The sequence below is a fragment of the Nicotiana tabacum genome, chromosome 3 (genome assembly GCF_000715075.1).
Source record: "Nicotiana tabacum cultivar K326 chromosome 3, ASM71507v2, whole genome shotgun sequence".
In the NCBI taxonomy this organism is placed as follows: domain Eukaryota; kingdom Viridiplantae; phylum Streptophyta; class Magnoliopsida; order Solanales; family Solanaceae; genus Nicotiana; species Nicotiana tabacum.
In genome coordinates, this window is record NC_134082.1 from 5931008 (window position 1) to 5951231 (window position 20224).

The 20224-nt window shown below is 36.4% G+C and overlaps 1 protein-coding gene across 1 annotated transcript; it reads left to right on the plus strand.

Moving 5' to 3' along the window:
- Positions 1-5193: 5193 nt before the first annotated feature.
- On the plus strand, positions 5194-5915 carry LOC107829938 (uncharacterized). Its single transcript, XM_016657410.2, has 2 exons — positions 5194-5505; positions 5655-5915. The coding sequence occupies exons 1-2, from the start codon at positions 5194-5196 to the stop codon at positions 5913-5915; spliced, it is 573 nt and encodes a 190-aa protein (XP_016512896.2).
- Positions 5916-20224: the final 14309 nt, after the last annotated feature.

Consider the following 20224-nt stretch of genomic DNA (forward strand, 5'->3'; position numbering starts at 1 on the left):
GTGTTATTGCTAATGATATTGTTTCCCTTGCGGGGATATTGTTGTTATACTATTGTTCCCTTGCCGGGATTCTTTTGTGATTGGTGTTGTTTTGTATATTGGGATCGGGTTGCACGCCGCAACAATATTATATGGGATCGGGTTGCACGCCGCAATAAGGAGTAATAAGGGTGGACATATGGATCGGGTTGCACGCCGTAACATCATAATATTATATGGATCGGGTTGCACGCCGCAACATTATTAGATGATTTGGATCGGGTTGCATGCCGCAACAATATTATATGTTTTGGATTGGGTTGCACGTCGCAACAGTAATATATGATTGGGATCGGGTTGCACGCCGCAACAAGAAAGAATAAAAGTGAATATTGATTCTTATGGTGAGAACGAGAGTAAAAGCACGAGAGATAAAGCACGAAGGGTGATGTCGTGCACTTTCTGTTTGCTGTGTTTATTTGTTGTTATCAATTCAAGTGTTTTAACTGTTTAGATTCCTTTACTGCCGTGATCCTTTGTGTTGGAATTCATAGTGTTTTCAATACCTCGCCGTATTTATATATACATATTTCAATACTTCAAATTTCAAAATTTATCACATTTTTTATTCAATTAGTTACTCAATTAAATTCTTTTAAACCGTCTGAAGTTGTAATTTACTTAAAAGGGAATTTCTACTAAGTTAATTTATTAAATCCAATCGTAAAGGTAATAATTCATTCGATGTTGTATTCTAAATTGAAAATGATACTTTCTTTATTCAAATGATTTCTAAAAATAACTTCACCTTTTCTTGCTGAGTTCCTAATTGGTTTAGAAGTTGTACTCTACTTTACGTCATGTAAATGAGACTCCTGGAACATCTTAATTGCATTAGTCATGGGTCCTACGTACTGAGTAACATGAGAACGTGGTTGTACAAAGAGAGACAAAATATGTGGGCACAAGGTGCCGGGTGTGCTAAAGGTTTGGAAGTTGAGGTTATGATATGAGACATCGAGTTCTGAGATGGCTGGGATTGTGCACCAGAAACGATATGATTGATTGAGTGGACACTGTCTTCCTTACTTGAGTTCATTCTACTTCTCTGTGTTCCAACTATGTTTGTGTTGATTTATTTGGTTATCTTTCATTTCCATCCGAGTTTCCTTTTATTATTTCGACTGTTTGTAGATTGATTTATCCCTGCTGTTGATATTCTTTCGTTACCTTTATCTTAATATTTGTTATCATATCCTGTTTAATCTGTCTGACCAGTAGGTGTCTTGACTGTTCCTCGTCACTACCCCATCGAGGTTAGTCTTGATACTTACTGGGCACCGCTGTGGTGTGCCCATACTACACTTCTATACATTTTTATGTACAAATCCAGGTATTTGATCGGCAGTAGCGGTGCGTGTCGTTGCGGTGGAGACTCAAGGTAAACATGTTGCAGCATTTGCAGACCTCGTAGTCACCTTCACTTGTACTTACTTCCATTTGTTCCTTTTGTTTCGGAACAGTGGTGTATTTATTTTGTATAACTACTCTTAGAAAGGCTTATGACTTGTACTACTGGTTTTCGGAATTGTAATTTGTTAAGAGTTATTTAAATTAAAGATAACAAATATAACTGTTATCTCAGTTAATGTTAGGCTTACCTAGTTTAGAGACTATGTGCCATCACGACTCCTTTGGAGGGATTTTGGGGTCGTGACAGCTGCATCTCTATTCTTGATGATTTAACCATAATTTAGTATTCTGCGTTTATCACTAATACCGTGAATATTATTTTTGCGGGTCTATATTTTCCCAACATTAAGAATATCAGCTTTCCGTAAAGGTTAAATCATCCTATAGTTAATTCTTTCCAATTTTAATTGCTAGTATTTTCTAATCGTGGCTTCTTTTCTGCAGGTGGCAACTTTAAGTCCATTAAAGAGAATTTTTTTTACAAATACACTTTGATTGAAGGTTATGCCTTAGGCTTAGTAAACAAACTTGAAAAAATAACTTATGAGGTGAAAATCCCGCGCGCACTGATGAAGCTCCATGTTCAACCCTACATGGTGTTTTTTTTTTAATTGCGGGGCTCCTCCGCTAGCTGTAACAACCCGAATTACTCAACACAAAGCTAAGGTATTTTATGCGATAAGCATCTAAATAACTAAAAGATTACAACTCTAGAATGAAAAAAAAACAAAAGGAGTTACAGGACTGCTGAAGAAATATGGTAGGTAATTAGAAAGGGGATAAGGAATTAGACAGAATCAGAAGAGGAGGTGAGGAGCACAGACTTTGCCTAAGCATAATCACAATTCGCATAAATCCTAAAACAGTAGACCACTCTCCTTTTAAATCTTTGTCACGTCTTTCCCTACTCTGTCTGGATTCTAAACAGATCTCTTGTTGGGTTGTCTTGTCCTTGGGCTTCTTTGCGGTTTACAAATAAAAGGGGAAAAGACAGGAGTACCTATAAAAGTGAAACTATTTACCTTGCTTTACCCATAAAAGAATTCTATCCATTAAATAACTACAATCCCCTACCCATTTAATAGACAAACGGGTATATCAAAATAACTACCCCACGCAAAGCCTTACCTATAAAAACCCAAAAGCTGCTCAAAATTTCAGAAAATAAGCGCACAAAATTGAGATTTCCACCGACATCCCCTAATTTAAAGAACGCTAAGTGTGAAAGAACAGATCGAAGATGCTGATTCGCATCTTGTTTTCGGATTTTGATTTCGCTGTTGTTTTCGAATTTTGATTTCGCTGGCAAAGCAGAATGTCAAAAATTATAAGTATTACAGAAGTTTAGCGCTCAAACTTCTGAATTTTTAGCTGAAAATTCTAATCTCGATTTGAAGATCTAGAGATCTAGAGGTTTGATTTCGAAAAATCTGCTGTTGAAATTCAATATTTGACATCAACACTGTTGAAATTTGCATTGTTGAGATTCGATTTTGGACATAAAAATGATTATAACTTCAGAATCATGGAAAATATACCAATTCTGCTGCAGCATATTGGAGAATGGGGTGATAACAATAATTTTATAAATTTTCATGTTGATGCAATTCTAATAAAGACCTATTGGAAATTTGAACAATTTCTCAGAGAAATTGCAAAGCAACTGCAAAAGGACAGTAACACAATAGTTATTCAGTATGCTATTGCTCAAGGATATCCACCAATTACAATTTGCAGCGATATGAGTGTCAGTGTTTACATGGAATTGAAAAAAATCAAGTGCAGGGATGACAACACTTCACCTATGTATGTCGTTTGCTAAAAATACTATAGCTGCAAGCACCTCCAGTTTCGATGTTGCTCCAATTTCATCAGAAATTGCACAATTTGAAAGTACTGATATGATTGGTATGTTTGATGTGCAAGAAGGAGATGACACCAGTTTAGAACTTGATGATTCAAATATCATAACTGATCAATTTCATCAAAAAATTGAAAAAGGACAAATTTACAAAGACAAGAACCTCCTGGCTCTCATTATGAAACAGTATGCTGTTAGAGAAAAATGTCAATATCGGGTTAATAAATCATGCCCAGGAAGGTTTGTCTCCATGTTTTCAAGTAAAAAATTATGTGATACCTATATAGTATATAAGTATGCTAAATCACTATACTATACGAGTATGGAATTGTATTGGTTTGTCTGTATTTTTTATCAGTGATACTGGTATAGTATATAAGTATGCTATATCAGTATACTATGCGAGTATATAATTGTACCGGTTTGTCTTTGTTACTATTAGTAAAACATAATACCAATATAGTATATATGTATGCTAAATCAGTATACTATGTGAGTATAGAATTGTGCTGCTTTGTCTATTTTTTTTATCAGCAAAATATGATACTGATACAGTATATAAGTATACCAACAGAGTATACTATGTGATAATTGTACAGATTTTTGTGTGTGTTTTTTATCAATAAAACATGATACATAACTGTATTTGTATTATAAACAAGTATATCCTTGAATGCGTGGATGAAAGATGCACTTGGACACCTAAAACATCAAACCTGCGGGCATCAAATCTTTTCAAAGTGACGAATTTCAATTCTGTCCATAATTGTTTAACTGATAAGAGATTTTGTTCACAAAAGCAAGATGTCTCAGCTTTGTTGCAGCTGTGGAACAAGATAAACTTGTTGACCCGAAAACCATATATACACCAACAAATATCCAGAGAGACATCCAAAAAGCATATGGTATGGACTTAAGCTACATGCAAGCATGGAGATCAAAAGAAAAAGCAATGCAATTGTTGAGAGGAACACCAAGTGAGTCATACAAGAAAATTCCAACATATCTTTACATGTTAGAGTACGCTAACCCAGGATCAGTGACACGACTACACAATGAAGTAGATGGGAGCTTCTTGTATGTATTCATAGCTATATATGCATCGATTAGAGGATGGATGTATTGTAGGCCAACAATTGTAGTTGATGGAAGTTTTTTAAAGTCAACATATAGAGGGACCATACTCACGGCTTCCACGCAAGATGCAGAGGGTAAGAATACAATCCAATTACATTCAGTTAAAGAAACAAAAAAGATTTTCAAATATTATATGATACCAGTATGGTATACAAGTATACCAATAGATTATATAGTTATTTTGCTACATACCTGCACCTACCTATGACTATACTACTATATGAAATGCTAAATTAATATTGTGTGTACAATTCAATTACATTCAGTTAAAGAAACAAAAAAGATTTTCAAATATTATATGATACCAGTATGATATATAAGTATACCAACAGAGTATATAGTTATTTTGCTAAACACCTGCACCTACTTATGACTATACTACTATATGAAATGCTAAATTAATATAGTGTGTTGTAATTGATATTTTGTTCTTTGGGTTTACAGGACAAATTCTACCCCTCGCATATGCAATTGTTGATTCGGAAAACGATGCATCGTGGGAGTGGTTCTTCGTGCAGTTCAGAGAAACCTATGGATAAAGAGAGGGAATGTGCATTATATCAGACAGGCATGATAGTATATGGAGGGCAACTTCAATTGTCTATCCAGAAGTCTCTCATTGTGCATGTATGTTCCATCTGTGGAACAATATAAAGACAAACTTCAGGAAAAGCCAAAAATAAATCAAAGAAGTATACTTTGCGTTAGCAAGAGCATACACTGTTGAAGAATTCAACAGGCATATGGCAGAGTTAGAAGCTATTGATAGTAGAGTGAAAACATACCTGATGGATATTGGATATGATAAATGGTCTCGGGCACATTCCAAGGCAAATAGAACCATGACCATGACATCGAATATTGCGGAATCAGTAAATGCAGCAAATAAGCACGCAAGAGACCTCCCAATTGTGAATTTGCTTGACTTTATGACAACATTGATTCAAAAATGGAATTACACCAATCGGAAGGATGCAGTGGAATCATTTATGAAGATTGGTGCAAAGTATGAAAAAATATTGTCAGATAATACTATCTTATCACAGACGATGACGGTATGCATTTTCAAAATCGTAAAAATACTACATGTACTGTAGTTTTACTTTTTTACCTTAGTGATTTCACTAAACAACTGAATATTATTATTTAAAAAATACTATTACTTTATATAGCTAATGACTTTTCTTAATTAAAATTATACTAGGTGTTGCCATCAACTGAATTCTTACATTTAGTAATTGATGGCCAAACAAGAAATGTGGTGCACCTACATGAAAACAACTGCACTTGTGGGAGGTTTCAGCTAGACGATATTCCATGTCCATATGCAATGGCAGTTATACAAAAATTCCATATGGATTCATACAAGTATTGCTCGGATTACTACAACATAGACTACTTGCTGAAAACATATGAGATACCAGTAAATCCTTTGCCTGATGAAACAACGTGGCAAATTCCATAACATGTCTCTTCGCAGGTGGTACTGCCACCAAAAGGAAAAATCAAACTAAGAAGACCTAAAAATAAGAGACGCATAGGAGGCTGGGAAGGAAATACAGTTACATGTGCAGTATGCGGGAGAAAAGGACACAACCGGAGAATATGCCGAAATATTCCAAAGAGAGATTGATATAATGCTTCAATGTTTTTATAGAACTCATATACCGTAGAATCATAACATTTGAATTGCAAAGAAATAAAATGCATTTCTTGTACTAGACATATATTTGGTATGATGATTCTTTGCCAAATTACTTTTTGGAAACAAATTCATATGGCTACTTGTGTTTTCAATAAGAACCTGTTTATTTTCTATTTTAGTATATAAAAGTGGGATGCATTTACATCTAGTTGCTGCAGGAAAAAAATGCTAAAATATAAATGTGACACCCAAGTGGTATATCTGTATACTTTATTGGTATATCCGTATATCTTATTGGTATCAAAATATGTGCAAAAATAGAAGTGGTGCCACAAATGCAACATTTGTACATACATCGTTAACAAAATGGGCACGCTTTGCAGCTCATGTCTGTATTGAAGTTGTTACGACCCCAATCTCGGTCGTGATGGCGCCCAACACACTGCTAAGCAAGCTTGACCAATTAACAACCTCAACCCCTCTCTCATACATTCCATTATTAGTTAATATAGTTAAATTACCAAATCATCATATTAGATGTCTGAAGTAAGAGTTAAACATGCAGAATTTCAAATAATAATCATACTACATAGCCCATATAGATCAGGTGTCACAAGTCTGAGCCTCTAATGCAGGTTTATCAACCTAATACATATTAGTCTAGGAAATGCGAATAAAACAAAAGGATAGAAGGGAAAGATCAGGGCTGCGGACGCCATGCAACTACCTCGATGCTCCCGGATATACGCTGCTCAACTGAAGGATCCTCACTCAGCCTCAGATGCACCTGGATCTGCATGCAAGGTGCATGGAGTAATGTGAGTACTCCGACCCAGTGAGTAATAAACATAAATAATGGCTGAGAATAAGAAATCATGGTGAAACACAAAGTAATCTATAATGCGGCAGTTAAAACAAGTAATATGAAAGCGATGACCCAATGAAGTCGAGATTACGGAAAAGCTACAACGGATAAGCAGTTAAATGATAGACATAGAAGGAAAAATCAACACATAAATGGTACCCTATAGTACCCACTGCGGCGTGCAACCCGATCCATATATTTATCGTCGACGACGCTCACTGGGGGTGTGCAGACTCCGGGAGGGGCCCCTTACGGCCCAAGCGCAATATCAAGCCATCTTGTGGAATCAAATCTAGGCCCTCGGCTTCATATCAATATCAGTGTAACACTGCTGCGGTGCGCAGCCCGATCCCATAGAATCCTCACAACTGGCCCTTGGCCATACTCAACCCAGAAATCATATAAGCCCCTCGGGCATTTAGGAAAAATAGTAATTCTCAGCCCAAAACATCATTAGAATTATCAATTAAGTTTCAAAACCAAGTAAAAGTGGTTGAGTTGCAAAACAGTACGACTAAGTTCAAGTAGTAAGTCAAAACAGTGCGGAAAAAGTGATAAAAGCTCCCCGAAGGGTTCAAATAGTTGGTGCGAAGCCCAAATATGGCAAACAATCCAAATAATGATGATATCAAATAAGCTTCAATCAAATACACGATAAAAGTATCGCTCGGGACGGACCAAGTCACAATCTCCAATAGTAAACGACCTCGCGCTCATCATCAAGTGCGTGTCTCACCTCGTTATAGCACTACGATGTGCAAATCCGGGGTTTCAAACCCTCAGGACATCATTTACATTTATTACTCACCTCAAACCGGCCAAAGCTCTAGCTCGCAACGCCTTTGCCCCTCAAATCTGCCTCCTCGCGCGTTAAATCTAACCAAAACCAGAACGAATAAGTCATAACATGCTAAGGGAACATAACCCAAGCGACAACAATCGAAAAATATCAAAAATCTCGAAACTAGCAAAACCTGAGCCCTGAACCCACTTCTCGAAACTCAGAAATTATCACATCATTAGACTCCTTATCTCCCCACGAGTTCGTACATACCAAAAGCTCTCAAATCCGACCTCCAATAGTCCTTCAAATCCCAATTCAAAAGTTCAAAAATCCCAAGCCCTAGTTCTTCCATTTTTAGCTAAATTTCCATGAATTTCTAGGTTAATTTCACAATATAATCACGTTTTTAGTTCATAAAACTTACCTCCAATCAATCCTCTTTGAATCCCTCTTCAATTTCTCCCAAATAGCTCTCAAAATGCTCAACAATGGTGGAAAAAATGACTCAAAATTGCGGATGAAACAATTTAAAACATTCTGCCCAGGGGTTTTCACATCTGCGACCCCTTTTACCGCATCTGCGGTACCGCATTTATGGTCCAACCAACCGCTTCTGCGGTTCTCCCAAAATTCCAAAAGTCGCTTCTGCGACAGATCTTCCGCATTTGCGGCTTCGCAGATACGGCCCCATTGACCGCTTCTACGGAAACTGCTCGCTCAACCTCCTCCCGCATCTGCGGCCTCCTCCCTCGCATGTGCGGCACTGCACCTGCAGTCCTCGAGCTGCAGGTGCGGAAACAGCAGAAGCAGCAGACATCTGCTATCTTCCAAGCTCCCAAAAATTTCCGTTAGCCATCCGAAATCACCCCGAAGCCCCCGGGACCTCAACCAAAAGTACCAACACATCCTAAAATCTCATTCAAACTTGTTCCAATCATCAAAACACCTCGAACAACACCAAAACCATCAATTCACATCAAATCCAAGACTAAGTTTTGGGAAATCTTCAAAAATACATTTTCGATAAAAAACCTAACCAAAACACGTCCGAATAACCTGAAATTTTGCACACACATCCCAAATGACATAACAAAGCTACTGCAACTCCCAGAATTCCATTCCGACCCTCAGATCAAAATTTCACCTATTAACTGGAAATCACCAAAATACTAACTTTGCCAATTCAAGCCTAATTCTATACCGGACCTCCAGATTGATTTAAATTACGTCTCCCTCCTTGTGTAATGACAACAATTAGATCAAGTTGAGAATCAGTATATTCAAAATCAGAATCCAAGTGAAGATCACCCCCGTGTCGACATAAAGCTTAAATTAGAAAATTCTAGTGAATAAAAAAATATACAAAGTTAAGAAATTTAAAAAAAGAAAGAATGAAAAGTTATATATAGAAGACATTACCAGAAGGCAAATTCATATTACTGCCACCAACATCCACTTGACCAACACCATCAACCCGAGATGCTGAACACATAAAAGCATTATCAGCATCACTACTTAAATTAAAAAAACTATGAAGAACCTATTATTTACATACTAACTACAAAATTAGTAACAACAATATCGTACCCTGTGGAGCAGTATTAGACTCAATACCAACATCTGCTCGTGTCTGTGCAGGGATTCCTGATGGAAGCAGAGCAGGACCCGACTTTTTAACATCATGAGATGACTTCTTATATGTTGCTTGTTGCGTAATGGCGGTGATTTGATCAATTGTAGATGCAGACAGTTCAAAGTTAGAATCCAAGCCAAAATCATGCTCATTTACGAAGGGGTCTGAAAAAAGTTTTTTAAAAAAAGTTAGTGAACGCACAAATACATAGAGTTAAATAAATAAATAAAAGAATAAAAAAATTACATAAACAACATTTTACCAGAACGCAAATCATCATTAAGTACGCCATGACTTGTTGTGACGTTATTCATATTGACACCAGTAGCACCTTCATCTCGACCAGCCCACCAAAACCAGACACTAAACATATAAAAGTATAAGCAAGAATACTATTTTCAAAAAAACAATAGCAAAAAAGAAATCAAATCTGTGATTTACATACTAGAAGGCACTTTGGGCGTGCTATCTCCAATAGCTACAGGATCATTCCCAACGTGGCCCCTTTCAAACTGGTCATAATCATTATGCATCTCACGAAAGTCAGGATCATTATCCTGTTGCTTATGCTGAAAATGAGAAACTAACAATTTTATTATTATGCATATTACAAGAATACTATGTGTACAAAAAGTAAAGAATGGAATAGTATCCTATATGCATATATTGCATCTTTGAACAATATACTATAGCATTATATTATATAGAAGATCAATACCGCTGAATTTTACTCTGGTTTCATTGATTGCCTACCAATAGCTGCAAGCACCTCCTCAAACTTGGTCTCTACAAAAAGCTTCAAAACTTGTAACTCCTTCATTACCTTAGCATTGGTAGGTTGGGAATCACCTCCAGTACTTTCATGCATACTTTTTGTCTTTGGTAATTGTGTGCTAAAAACCTGAAAGCTATCGGGCTGACTGTCAGTGTACTCAACTTCAATTTCAAAGTTTAGACCACGCACATCAAATAGTTGCTTCTCATCATTAGTTGGGGTGATGTTCTTTAGCTGCAATTATTAAGCACACTAGTTAGAAATAGAAATGATAATAAAGTATGGAAAGATAAAAGATCCTTATTACCATATGATACCAATATAGTATACATGTATACCAACAGAGTATATATCACTGATCTGGGATATTGCTACAACTAACTGTGACTAAACTACTATACCAAAAATATTAAAAGATGCAATAAAAGTATGAGAAAATTAAAAGTATAAGTAGCAATAAAACTATAAGTAGAAGAAAAGATCCTGTCATGACCCCAACCCCGGTCGTGATGGCACCCAACACACTGCTAGGCAAGCCTGACCAACTAACAACCCCAATCCGTTTTCTTATAAAATCATTATATCTTCTAACCCAGTTAGATTGCTAAATTAACCTAATAAGAGTTTAAGACAACGAGTTAAATATGCAAAAATTCAGATGATAATACCACTACATAGCCCATACAGATCTGGTGTCACAAGTCTTGAGCCTCTAGTACAAGTTTAACAACCTAATACATACTCAGTCTAGGAAATGCGGATAAAATGAAAAGATAGAAGGAAGAGATCCGGGCTGCGGACGCTGTGCAACTACCTCGATACTCCCAGATATGAGCTGATCGACTGATAATCCTCACTCAGCCTCTGGAATACCTGGATCTGCACGCAAGGTGCAGGGAGTAATGTGAGTACTCCAACCCAGTGAGTAATAAGCATAAATAATAACTGAGAATAAGAAATCATGAAAAACACAGAGTAATCTATAATGCGACAGTTTAACAAGTAATATGAAAGCAATAAACCAATGGAAACGAAATGTAGTAATGCTACAACAAATAAGCAGTTAGGTGACAGACATATAAAGAAAAATCAACACATAGAATGGTACCCTATAGTATCCGCTGCGGCGTGCAACCCGATCCATATATCGCTGCGGCGTGCAGCTCGATCCATATATCTCGTCGACAACGCTCACTGGGGGTGTGCAGACTCCGGGAGGGACACCTTACGGCCCAAGCGCAATATCAAGACATCTCGTGGCATCAAATATAGGCCCTCAGCCTCATATCAATATATCAGTATAACACTGTTGCGACGCGCAGCCCGATCTCATAGTATCTTCACATCTGGCCCTTGGCCGTACTCAGTCCAGAAATCATATAAGCCCTTCGGGCATTAGTAAAACAATAGTTCTCAGCCCAATACATCAATTAATATATCATTTTAGTTTCAAAACTGAGTAAAAATGGTTGAGTTGTAAAACAGTGGAAAACGGTACGACTGAGTTCAAGTAGTAAGTCAAAACAGTGAGAAAATAGTGATAAAACTCCCCGGAGGGTTCAAATAGTTGGCACGAAGCCCAAATATGGCAATCGGTCCACATAATGATTATAACAAATAAACTTCAATCAAATACGCGGTAAAAACATCACTCGAGACGGACCAAGTCACAATCCGCAATAGTAAACGACCCCACGCTCATCATCAAGCACGTGTGTCACCTCAATATAGCACTACGATGTGCAAATCCAGGGTTTTAAACCCTCAGGACATCATTTACATTCATTACTTACCTCGAACCAGCAAAACTCTAGCTCCCGACGCCTTTGCCTCTCAAATCGGCCTCCTCGCGTGTCGAATCTGACCAAAACCTAGAACGAATACGTCACAATATGCTAAGGGAACATAACCCAAGCGAAAACAATCGAAAAATATCAAAGATCTCAAAATTGGCAAAACGCGAGCCCCGGGCCCACGCCTCGAAACACAGAAATGTTTACATCATTAGATTCCTTATCACCCCACGAGTTCATACATACAAAAAATTTTCAAATCCGACCTCAAATGGTCCTTCAAATCCCAATTTAAAAGTTCAAAAATCTCAAGCCCTAGTTCTTCCATTTTTGGCTAAATTTCCATGAATTTCTAGGTTAATTTCACAATAGAATCACGTTTAGGTTCATAAAACTTACCTCCAATCAATTCTCCTTGAATCCCTCTTCAATTCCCCTCAAAGAGCTCTCAAAATACTCAGCTATGGTGGAAAAATAGCTCAAAATCGCGGATGAAATGTTTTATAAACTCACTGCCTAGTTCTGGAATTCCTTTTTCGCAAACGCGGTCAAACCCACCCGTTCGCGATGCACAATTTTCCTTGACCCAAAAATAACCCTTCGCGAACGCGGCACCGCGCCTGGTAACGCGATGCTTTATGCCTTTGAACCTACACGAACGTGGTACCACTTACGTGAACGCGAAGAGCAATAGCTCCTGGACCTTCACGCGCCAATCTTCACTATGCGGACGCGACATCCATCACGCGAACGCAAAGCATAACCTCAAGGCCCCTTCGCGAATGCGAGCCATCAAACGCGAACTCGAAGCACAAACTCAGGCCAGCCCAAAATCCTTCTACGCGAATGCGACTGGCCCCACGCGTTCGCGAAGACCAATTCTCTACAACATCTGAACAACAATTTCTGCAACTCTCAAAGCCAAAAATGGTCCGATTGGCCACCCGAAACTCACCCGAGGCCCACGGGACCTCAACCAAAAGCACCAACACATCCTAACACCTCATTCAAACTTGTTCCAATCATCAAAACACCACAAACAATACCAAAACCACCAATTCACATCGAATTCAAGCCTAAATTTTCTAAAAACTTCCGAAATACGCTTTTGATAAAAAAAATCAACTAAACCACGTGCGAATGACCTGAAATTTTGCACACACACCCCAAATCACATAACGAAGCTACAACAACTCTCGAAACACCCTCGGATCAAAATCTCACCTATCAACCGGAAATCGCCAAAATACTAACTTTGCCATTCCAGCCTAATTCTACAACGGACCTCCAAAACCAATTCCGATCATGCTCCCAAGCCACAAAGCACTTCCCGAAGCTGACCAAACAATCGGAACTCACATCCAAGCCCTATAACTCATAAGTTAACATACAATTGACTTTTCCAACTTAAGCCTTCCTAAAAGAGACTAAGTGTCTCATTTCTTACAAAAACCACACCAAATGCAAACCAATCAACTCGACCACAAAAAATATGGATAACGAAGCATAAAGAAGTAGAAATGGGGGAAACATAGCTGTAACTCATGAGACAACTGGCCGGGTCGTCACAGATCCCTATTACCATACGATACCAATATGTTATACATATATACCAACAGAGAATATCATTGATCTGGGATATTGCTATAACTATCCCTGACTAAAATACTGTACAAAAAACATTAAAAGATGCCATAAAAGAATGAGAAAATTAAAAGTAAGTGGCAATAAAGTTATAAGTAGCAGAAATGATCCCTATTACCATATGATACCAATATAGTATACATGTATACCAACAGAGAACATCATTGATCTGGGATATTGCTACAACTACCCGTGACTAAAATCATGTACCAAAACATTAAGAGAGGCAATAAAACTATGAGAAAATTACCTGCTCGCGTTTCAAGCTAGACATTGGTAAAGCAACTCGCTCATTTGGTATTTGACCCATGACTACCCAATTCAAAATTTGTGGAAGTTTGTTTCCAATATGATCAGCAAAGTGACCATCCAAACTTGGGCAACATTCATACAACCAAATCTGCAAAGCCAATGGGAAGCCACCGAGTCTATAAAAGAAGGCTTATCTTGAAACTTGTTGGAACACGAGTCGATTGTAGCGTTATAAACATCTATACCCCAGGGATAATTATTAAAATCACCGCACTCAACCAAGTCAATGTAAGATCATGAAATAACCTTTGTTTTGAGTTGAGAAAGTAAGAAGTTGTTCACAAAATAAAGAACTGCTATCTTTAACGCATCATCATCTGTTTCCCATTTCTTCTTCTTAAAACAGTCTGCTAGTTGGGCCAATATCACGGATGCAGTCTCAAAATATTTTGAAATCAACCTATTCTCTGTTATGCTCTCTATACTTGTATTACCCTTACATTTCAATCCAGTAACAAGTGCAAATTCACCCAAACCAAAGCGCAACCTAGAATCATTCACTACAAACCACATCTCATTTTTCACCTCATGATGTACTTCTCTAATAAGCAAATGGTGCATAACCCGAATCTGCACAATAACTGGTGCCAGATTCAAAAAATAGCCAAAACATATTTTCTTAAACAACCGAAGTTGCTTCTTTGATAAATTCTCTTTCAATTGACAAATAACATGGCAGTTGGTATCCCAATCAACCTTTGGTTTATAATCTAAGTCCATAGGCATAAGAAAATCCCAAAACTGCAAAATATGTTCATATAAAATAATTTCAGAAATAGAATTTACTTTAAAATGCAACTAAACCAACCAAAAATATTACAACAATCATACGATACCAACACGACATATAACTATACCAGCAGGGTATACAATTCTACTGGCTAATTTCCAGTAACTATAAATGACTATACTACTATTACATAACAGATAGGAATAAAGAGAAAAAGCAAAAAGGTATGCAGCTATAAAGTATTTTCAAGATACTGTACGATACTACTATTAGTAAAGGAAAAACAAATAGCGAAGACATCCAAAAAAGGATCCAGAAGCATATGATAGTATACAACTATACTAACAGGGTAAATAGTTGTACGAAGTTGTTTCAACAACTGTCTATAACTATAAAAACTATCACATAACACATATACACTATATCTATAGGCACAAGGGAATCACAACAATGCAAAACATAATTATATAAATTATTTAAGAAATAGAATTCACTTAAAATTAACACAACTGACTATAACTATAATATAATACAAAAGCATAACAGGAAATCAAAAAATAACAATGTACTATATATTCAAAATCTCATAGATCATAATTTTAAGAAAATTACCTTCTTGGGTGCGACACCAATTTTTTTCTGCTTTAACTGAGAATCATCGCTACAATCAACATCTTCTGGTTGAGTCTCTATTTTAGGCACGGATTCACGTCGGCTTCCCCCTAACTCAGAATCCTCAACAACTTTACCTTTTCCCTTATCAGTCACAGGAATACCTCCTACGACTGGTTCAGAATTTGTGTCGGGTAATGACTGGTAGGGAGTTTCATCGACTGACGAAGTATTAATATTGTTGCCTTTTCAACCCTCTAATTCTACATTTTTTGTTATGTTTTCAACATGACTACTGCTAGGGTTACGACTAAACAAAGACTGAGAATCAGAAAATAAGGAAAACCTAGGACCGGATATGGCTGAGGCAATGGATTCAGTAGCTACTTGTGTTGAAGAATGATGTTGTCCACGGTGCCACCATCTATGCGCACAATGCTTCCGACCCATAGAGAAAACAACAACCCATAGACATTGATTCACAAAAGTACAAAGAAAAACACAAAAATCCTATGATTTTGAAAACCTACTTTCACTAAAATGTACTTTCAGAAGCAAAAAAATTCACCCAAAAATAAGTATTAGACGAAGAGATAGAACGGAATCGGAAGAAAAAATTAAAAACTCGAATATGGGTGAAATATGCGCTCTCATGGGTTAGCTATGGAGATTTGGAAACTGTTCTCTAGTATAGTGTTAACTGTTGAAGACAAGCGTGGGTAGCTTGGGCCGGGTGAAATAGGTGGGCTGGATTCTTTAGTCTAGTGTAAAGAATGAAGATAAGACTTTAAAGACAAATGAGTAGCTTGGGTCGCGTGAAATATGGGGCCAGGTAAATAAATTGGGCCAACTGAGTAGGAATAGTAAATAGTTTGGGCATGGGTATTAAAAGGTAAATAGTTTGGGCTTAATAGGTATAAAGTGAGATTTTCTCCAAATAAAAGTGTTGGATGTACAAAGCAGTGTGGAAGCCTTTCTCCTTCAAAATCCCGATGCATATGCTTATCTAGGAAAATTTTTATTTTGTGTCTCATATAACTGATATTAGTTGTATGAGATAACTTTTTTTTCTCACAGTTTGGTGGACCCAGATTTCTGTGGACCCAGAAGTGTAAGATTGGGGTCCACAAATTTATGAGATAAAAAGAAGCCTCATACAACTAGTGTAAGTTGTATGAGACACAAAATAAAACTTCTCGCTTATCTAGTGTTCCCAGAAATGTTGTATATCTGGTGTATATTATGTTGTTTCCAACAGTTTGTTTTCTGTACTTGTTTAGAAATGTTGCCTCTAGCAGTCAGTAGCGTATCTAGAATAGAAGCTATGGGTTCATCTGAACCCATAATTTCAGCTCATATTATTACACACTGTAAGTTTAACAACCTTGTATATATATATATATATATATATATATATATATATATATATATATATATATATATATATATATATATATATATATATATATATATTTGATATGGTATTTTGAGTGGAAGATTTTTGTAAAAAAAATGGTTGAAAAATATGATTTTATATAGTTATTAATATTACTACTTTCAGATATGTTTTAAATTATACACATAATATGAGAAAAGTTAATGAGATTTTCTTTATTGTAAAGATATGAATTATTTTGATATGGTATTTTGAGTGGAAGATTTTTGTAAAAAAAAAATGGTTTGAAAAATATAATTTTATATAGTTATTAATATTACTACTTTCAAATATGTTTTAAATTATATACATAATATGAGAAAGGTTTATGAGATTTTCTTTATTGTAAAGATATGAATTATTTTTTTCACAAGAAAAGAAGGTTATTTTTTTTTACCATTTTAAGAATTAAGTGTACGAAAATTTATACTCTTTATATGAGATTAGGAAAATTAAAAGTTGAGAAAATATATGTATTTTTACATGGATGTTTTAATGAAATAATAGTGTATGAATTTATTTTACATGATACCACATGAACATAATAGTACGGTGTATAAAGTGTATTAAAAATAAGTAAAATTTTAAGTAATTTGAGATAAGTCTTAATTATGCGGGTAATTGGTAATTGTCTAAAAACAATTTGGATAAAACATCACGTGGCATATTCTGGCTTAGGAAAATTATGACCCATGCCTTCATTAAAATAGGTGGCTGATTAAAATAGCACTTAGACTTAAAGATAGTTGTTGGCAGAAGACTGAGAGTGCCGTAGTATGTTTTCTAAATAAAACAAATACTTTCTATCTAATATCCATACTTAGACATTATAATCTTATAACCCCGTCAACATATTGACTGTTCTATCACATTGGAGCACAAGAAGTAGACATAATTTAGAAGAGTGACAAGAAATAATAGCTAACCAAGAGTTTAAATACCAATATGACCAGAGGCTTGTTTAGTAACTCTTCCTTTGGCAGAAAGGAAATTCACTGTTTTATCTATATAGCAACTGTTTCCATTTGCGCCGCTGGTAGTCTCGCATATACAGCTGAATGGCAATTTCAATGCAATCTGAAGCAACGTAGTAAGGTGCGGATATTCAATAATTCAAACCTAGATTTTATAGCATCTTAAGCAACGTGAGATTTTACAATTTTAAGAAAGTACGGTGCAATCCTTTTCAAAAATATCATACGGATTTTTCTCTACTTCAAGTATGTTAAGGCTATTACTTCTTTCTTTTGGCATGATTCAAGTAACGATACATAAACGTTGTCACACCTCCTTTTTACTACACCCCCGGAAGGGTATAAGAGAGTTTTTCCTATTTAATTGACAATTGAAACGAGATTATTTATTTATTAAAAATTCAGAGTCGCCACTTGGGATAATTTATGGTGTCCCAAGTCACCGGTTCAAATCCCGAATCGAGGAAAAGATTGACTCTGTATTATAGTCCGCGAACCAGAAATCCGGGTAAGGAATTCTGTTAACTCGGGAGAAGGTGTTAGGCATTTCCGAGTTCCGTGGTTCTAGCACGGTCGCTCAACTATTATAGTTGGCCTATTATTTGATTTTAAAACACTTTTGAACCCATGTGCATTTTAACTTTAAACCGCTTTTAATTATTTTAAGGAAGATTTTAACGCCATCTAAAACATGTCTTTGGATCGCGCCACATGAAATGCACCCGCAATCCGAAACACAATTTATTCAATGTTGTTAAGATTTGGATTTGGTTCACATGAAATGCACACCCGAGTTTAGGAAGCTAATATCATTAAAATAATGCGCCTCGAGTTCTAAGGATTTAAAAGAAATAAATAAATGAGGGCCACGCATTTGAGATTTTATTTGGCGCGGCATACCTCGACTTATTTTAAAGGAAAACTAAAAAATTTGAAGGGGCCATAAGCTATTTGTGTTATCTAGTACAACTCCCCTCCACTAATTGATTAAAGGAGCAAGGAAAAATGTCACCACTACTTAAGCTAAAAGTTTGAACCAATTTTAAAACAATAAATCCAAGTTCAGGCCAGCCTTATGAAAGAACATTTCCATTGAAGAGAGAAAACGGATTTAACTATTTGAAATCAATGAATGACTCGTGCCATAATTAAAAGAACCAAAGGCATGAACGGGGTAGGCCCAACAATGAAAAACCTGCGTCCCTGCTTTGCAAACATCCCGGCCCAAATTAAGGAGAAAGTAGGAGCGAGACTAGAGTTCGAGTCTCTTGGCATGCATTCAAGGTCATCAACAATTAAAGAGGGGGTCAATATCGAACCCAGCTAACTACCAAAGGCAAATCAGCATTGAACCTTCAAGCTTGGGCCCAAAATGAGCCCAATTTGGTGACGACAAGGACGTCCCAGAGCAGATAGTACACAAACCAATTCTGATTTTCGAACGCCATAACTGGGCCAGTTTTTAGGCCCAATTCTCAGAATCAAAACTTATGCAAAATCAATTAAATGACAATCAACCAAAAAAACATATGAAAATATGAAACTACAATAGCATTTAATTCTGAGTTTTAATTACTAACTAAGTTTTCAATTTATATGACATGCATTTTGAGTCCAACCCACTACTAGAAAATCCAACAGCAACAAAAGAAACATTGTGCTCAAGGAACAAGCTCGAGCAGCTATGGTACACTATTTTCTCTTGCGAAGGACGTCAAAGCCCGGGCTTAGGAGGCCCAAACCTTGCCAAAATCCAAATCAAGGATTAAGACTACATCTCGAGTCCTCACCAGCAATAAATACTGTTTGCATTTAAGAACAAAAGGACGAGCTTCATCATTCCACAATCACTAGAACATAGGGAAGTTTCAAAAACTACTAAAGACGTCTGTCAAAACTTTAACTATACTGATAATGCATTTTACTGATGTTCATGCTTAAATCCAAACCTAAACTCAAAAACAACCTAAAAAAACTTCAAAACCATTCACCTTCCTCAATACCAAACAGTCCCAAATTCTAGATAATTAGCACAAGTCGCTTAAATCCAAATTCAACACCCAAACTTCTAGAAGAGCATAAGTTCATTTCTGCAACACATCAATAACCTAAGATAACTGATCTCACATGTACAACATATGATCCATTAAAGAACATTCAAAGAAATAAAAAAAAACAAAAAAAAAAGAGAATCCGAAGCAATTTGTATTCAATCAGGCCTCATTTGGAAACACATGTTTTTAGCTACTTGTTGACAGTGGTTTGAAGTAATACCTGGTAAGGAACAAGGAAAAACAAAAGAGGTAGAAAATCAGTAGTAAGCAGTAGCAGAACCAGAACCCAGCAATATCAATGAAACAGTGAAACCCCCACAGAAACTCAAAACCAGCTTTTAAAATCCCAAAATCAAACCATCTTCAACCCGGGTGCAAGATTTGAAGTTTTCAGAGATTCTAACTAGTGAAGAAGATCAGAAAATCAACACCAAACAGAATTTTTGAGCAATTTTTCACAAAGAAAGTGCAGGGAAATGTTATTCCCAAGTTTTCAGCTGTTTCAGTTTTACAGGATT

Excerpts from the sequence above, each read along its gene's own strand:
- LOC107829938 (XM_016657410.2), top strand. The coding sequence starts at position 5,194 with ATGGCAGAGTTAGAAGCTATTGATAGTAGAGTGAAAACATACCTGATG. Across the intron at positions 5,506-5,654 it reads TCTTATCACAGACGATGACG|GTGTTGCCATCAACTGAATT; the intron begins GTATGCATTTTC and ends AAATTATACTAG.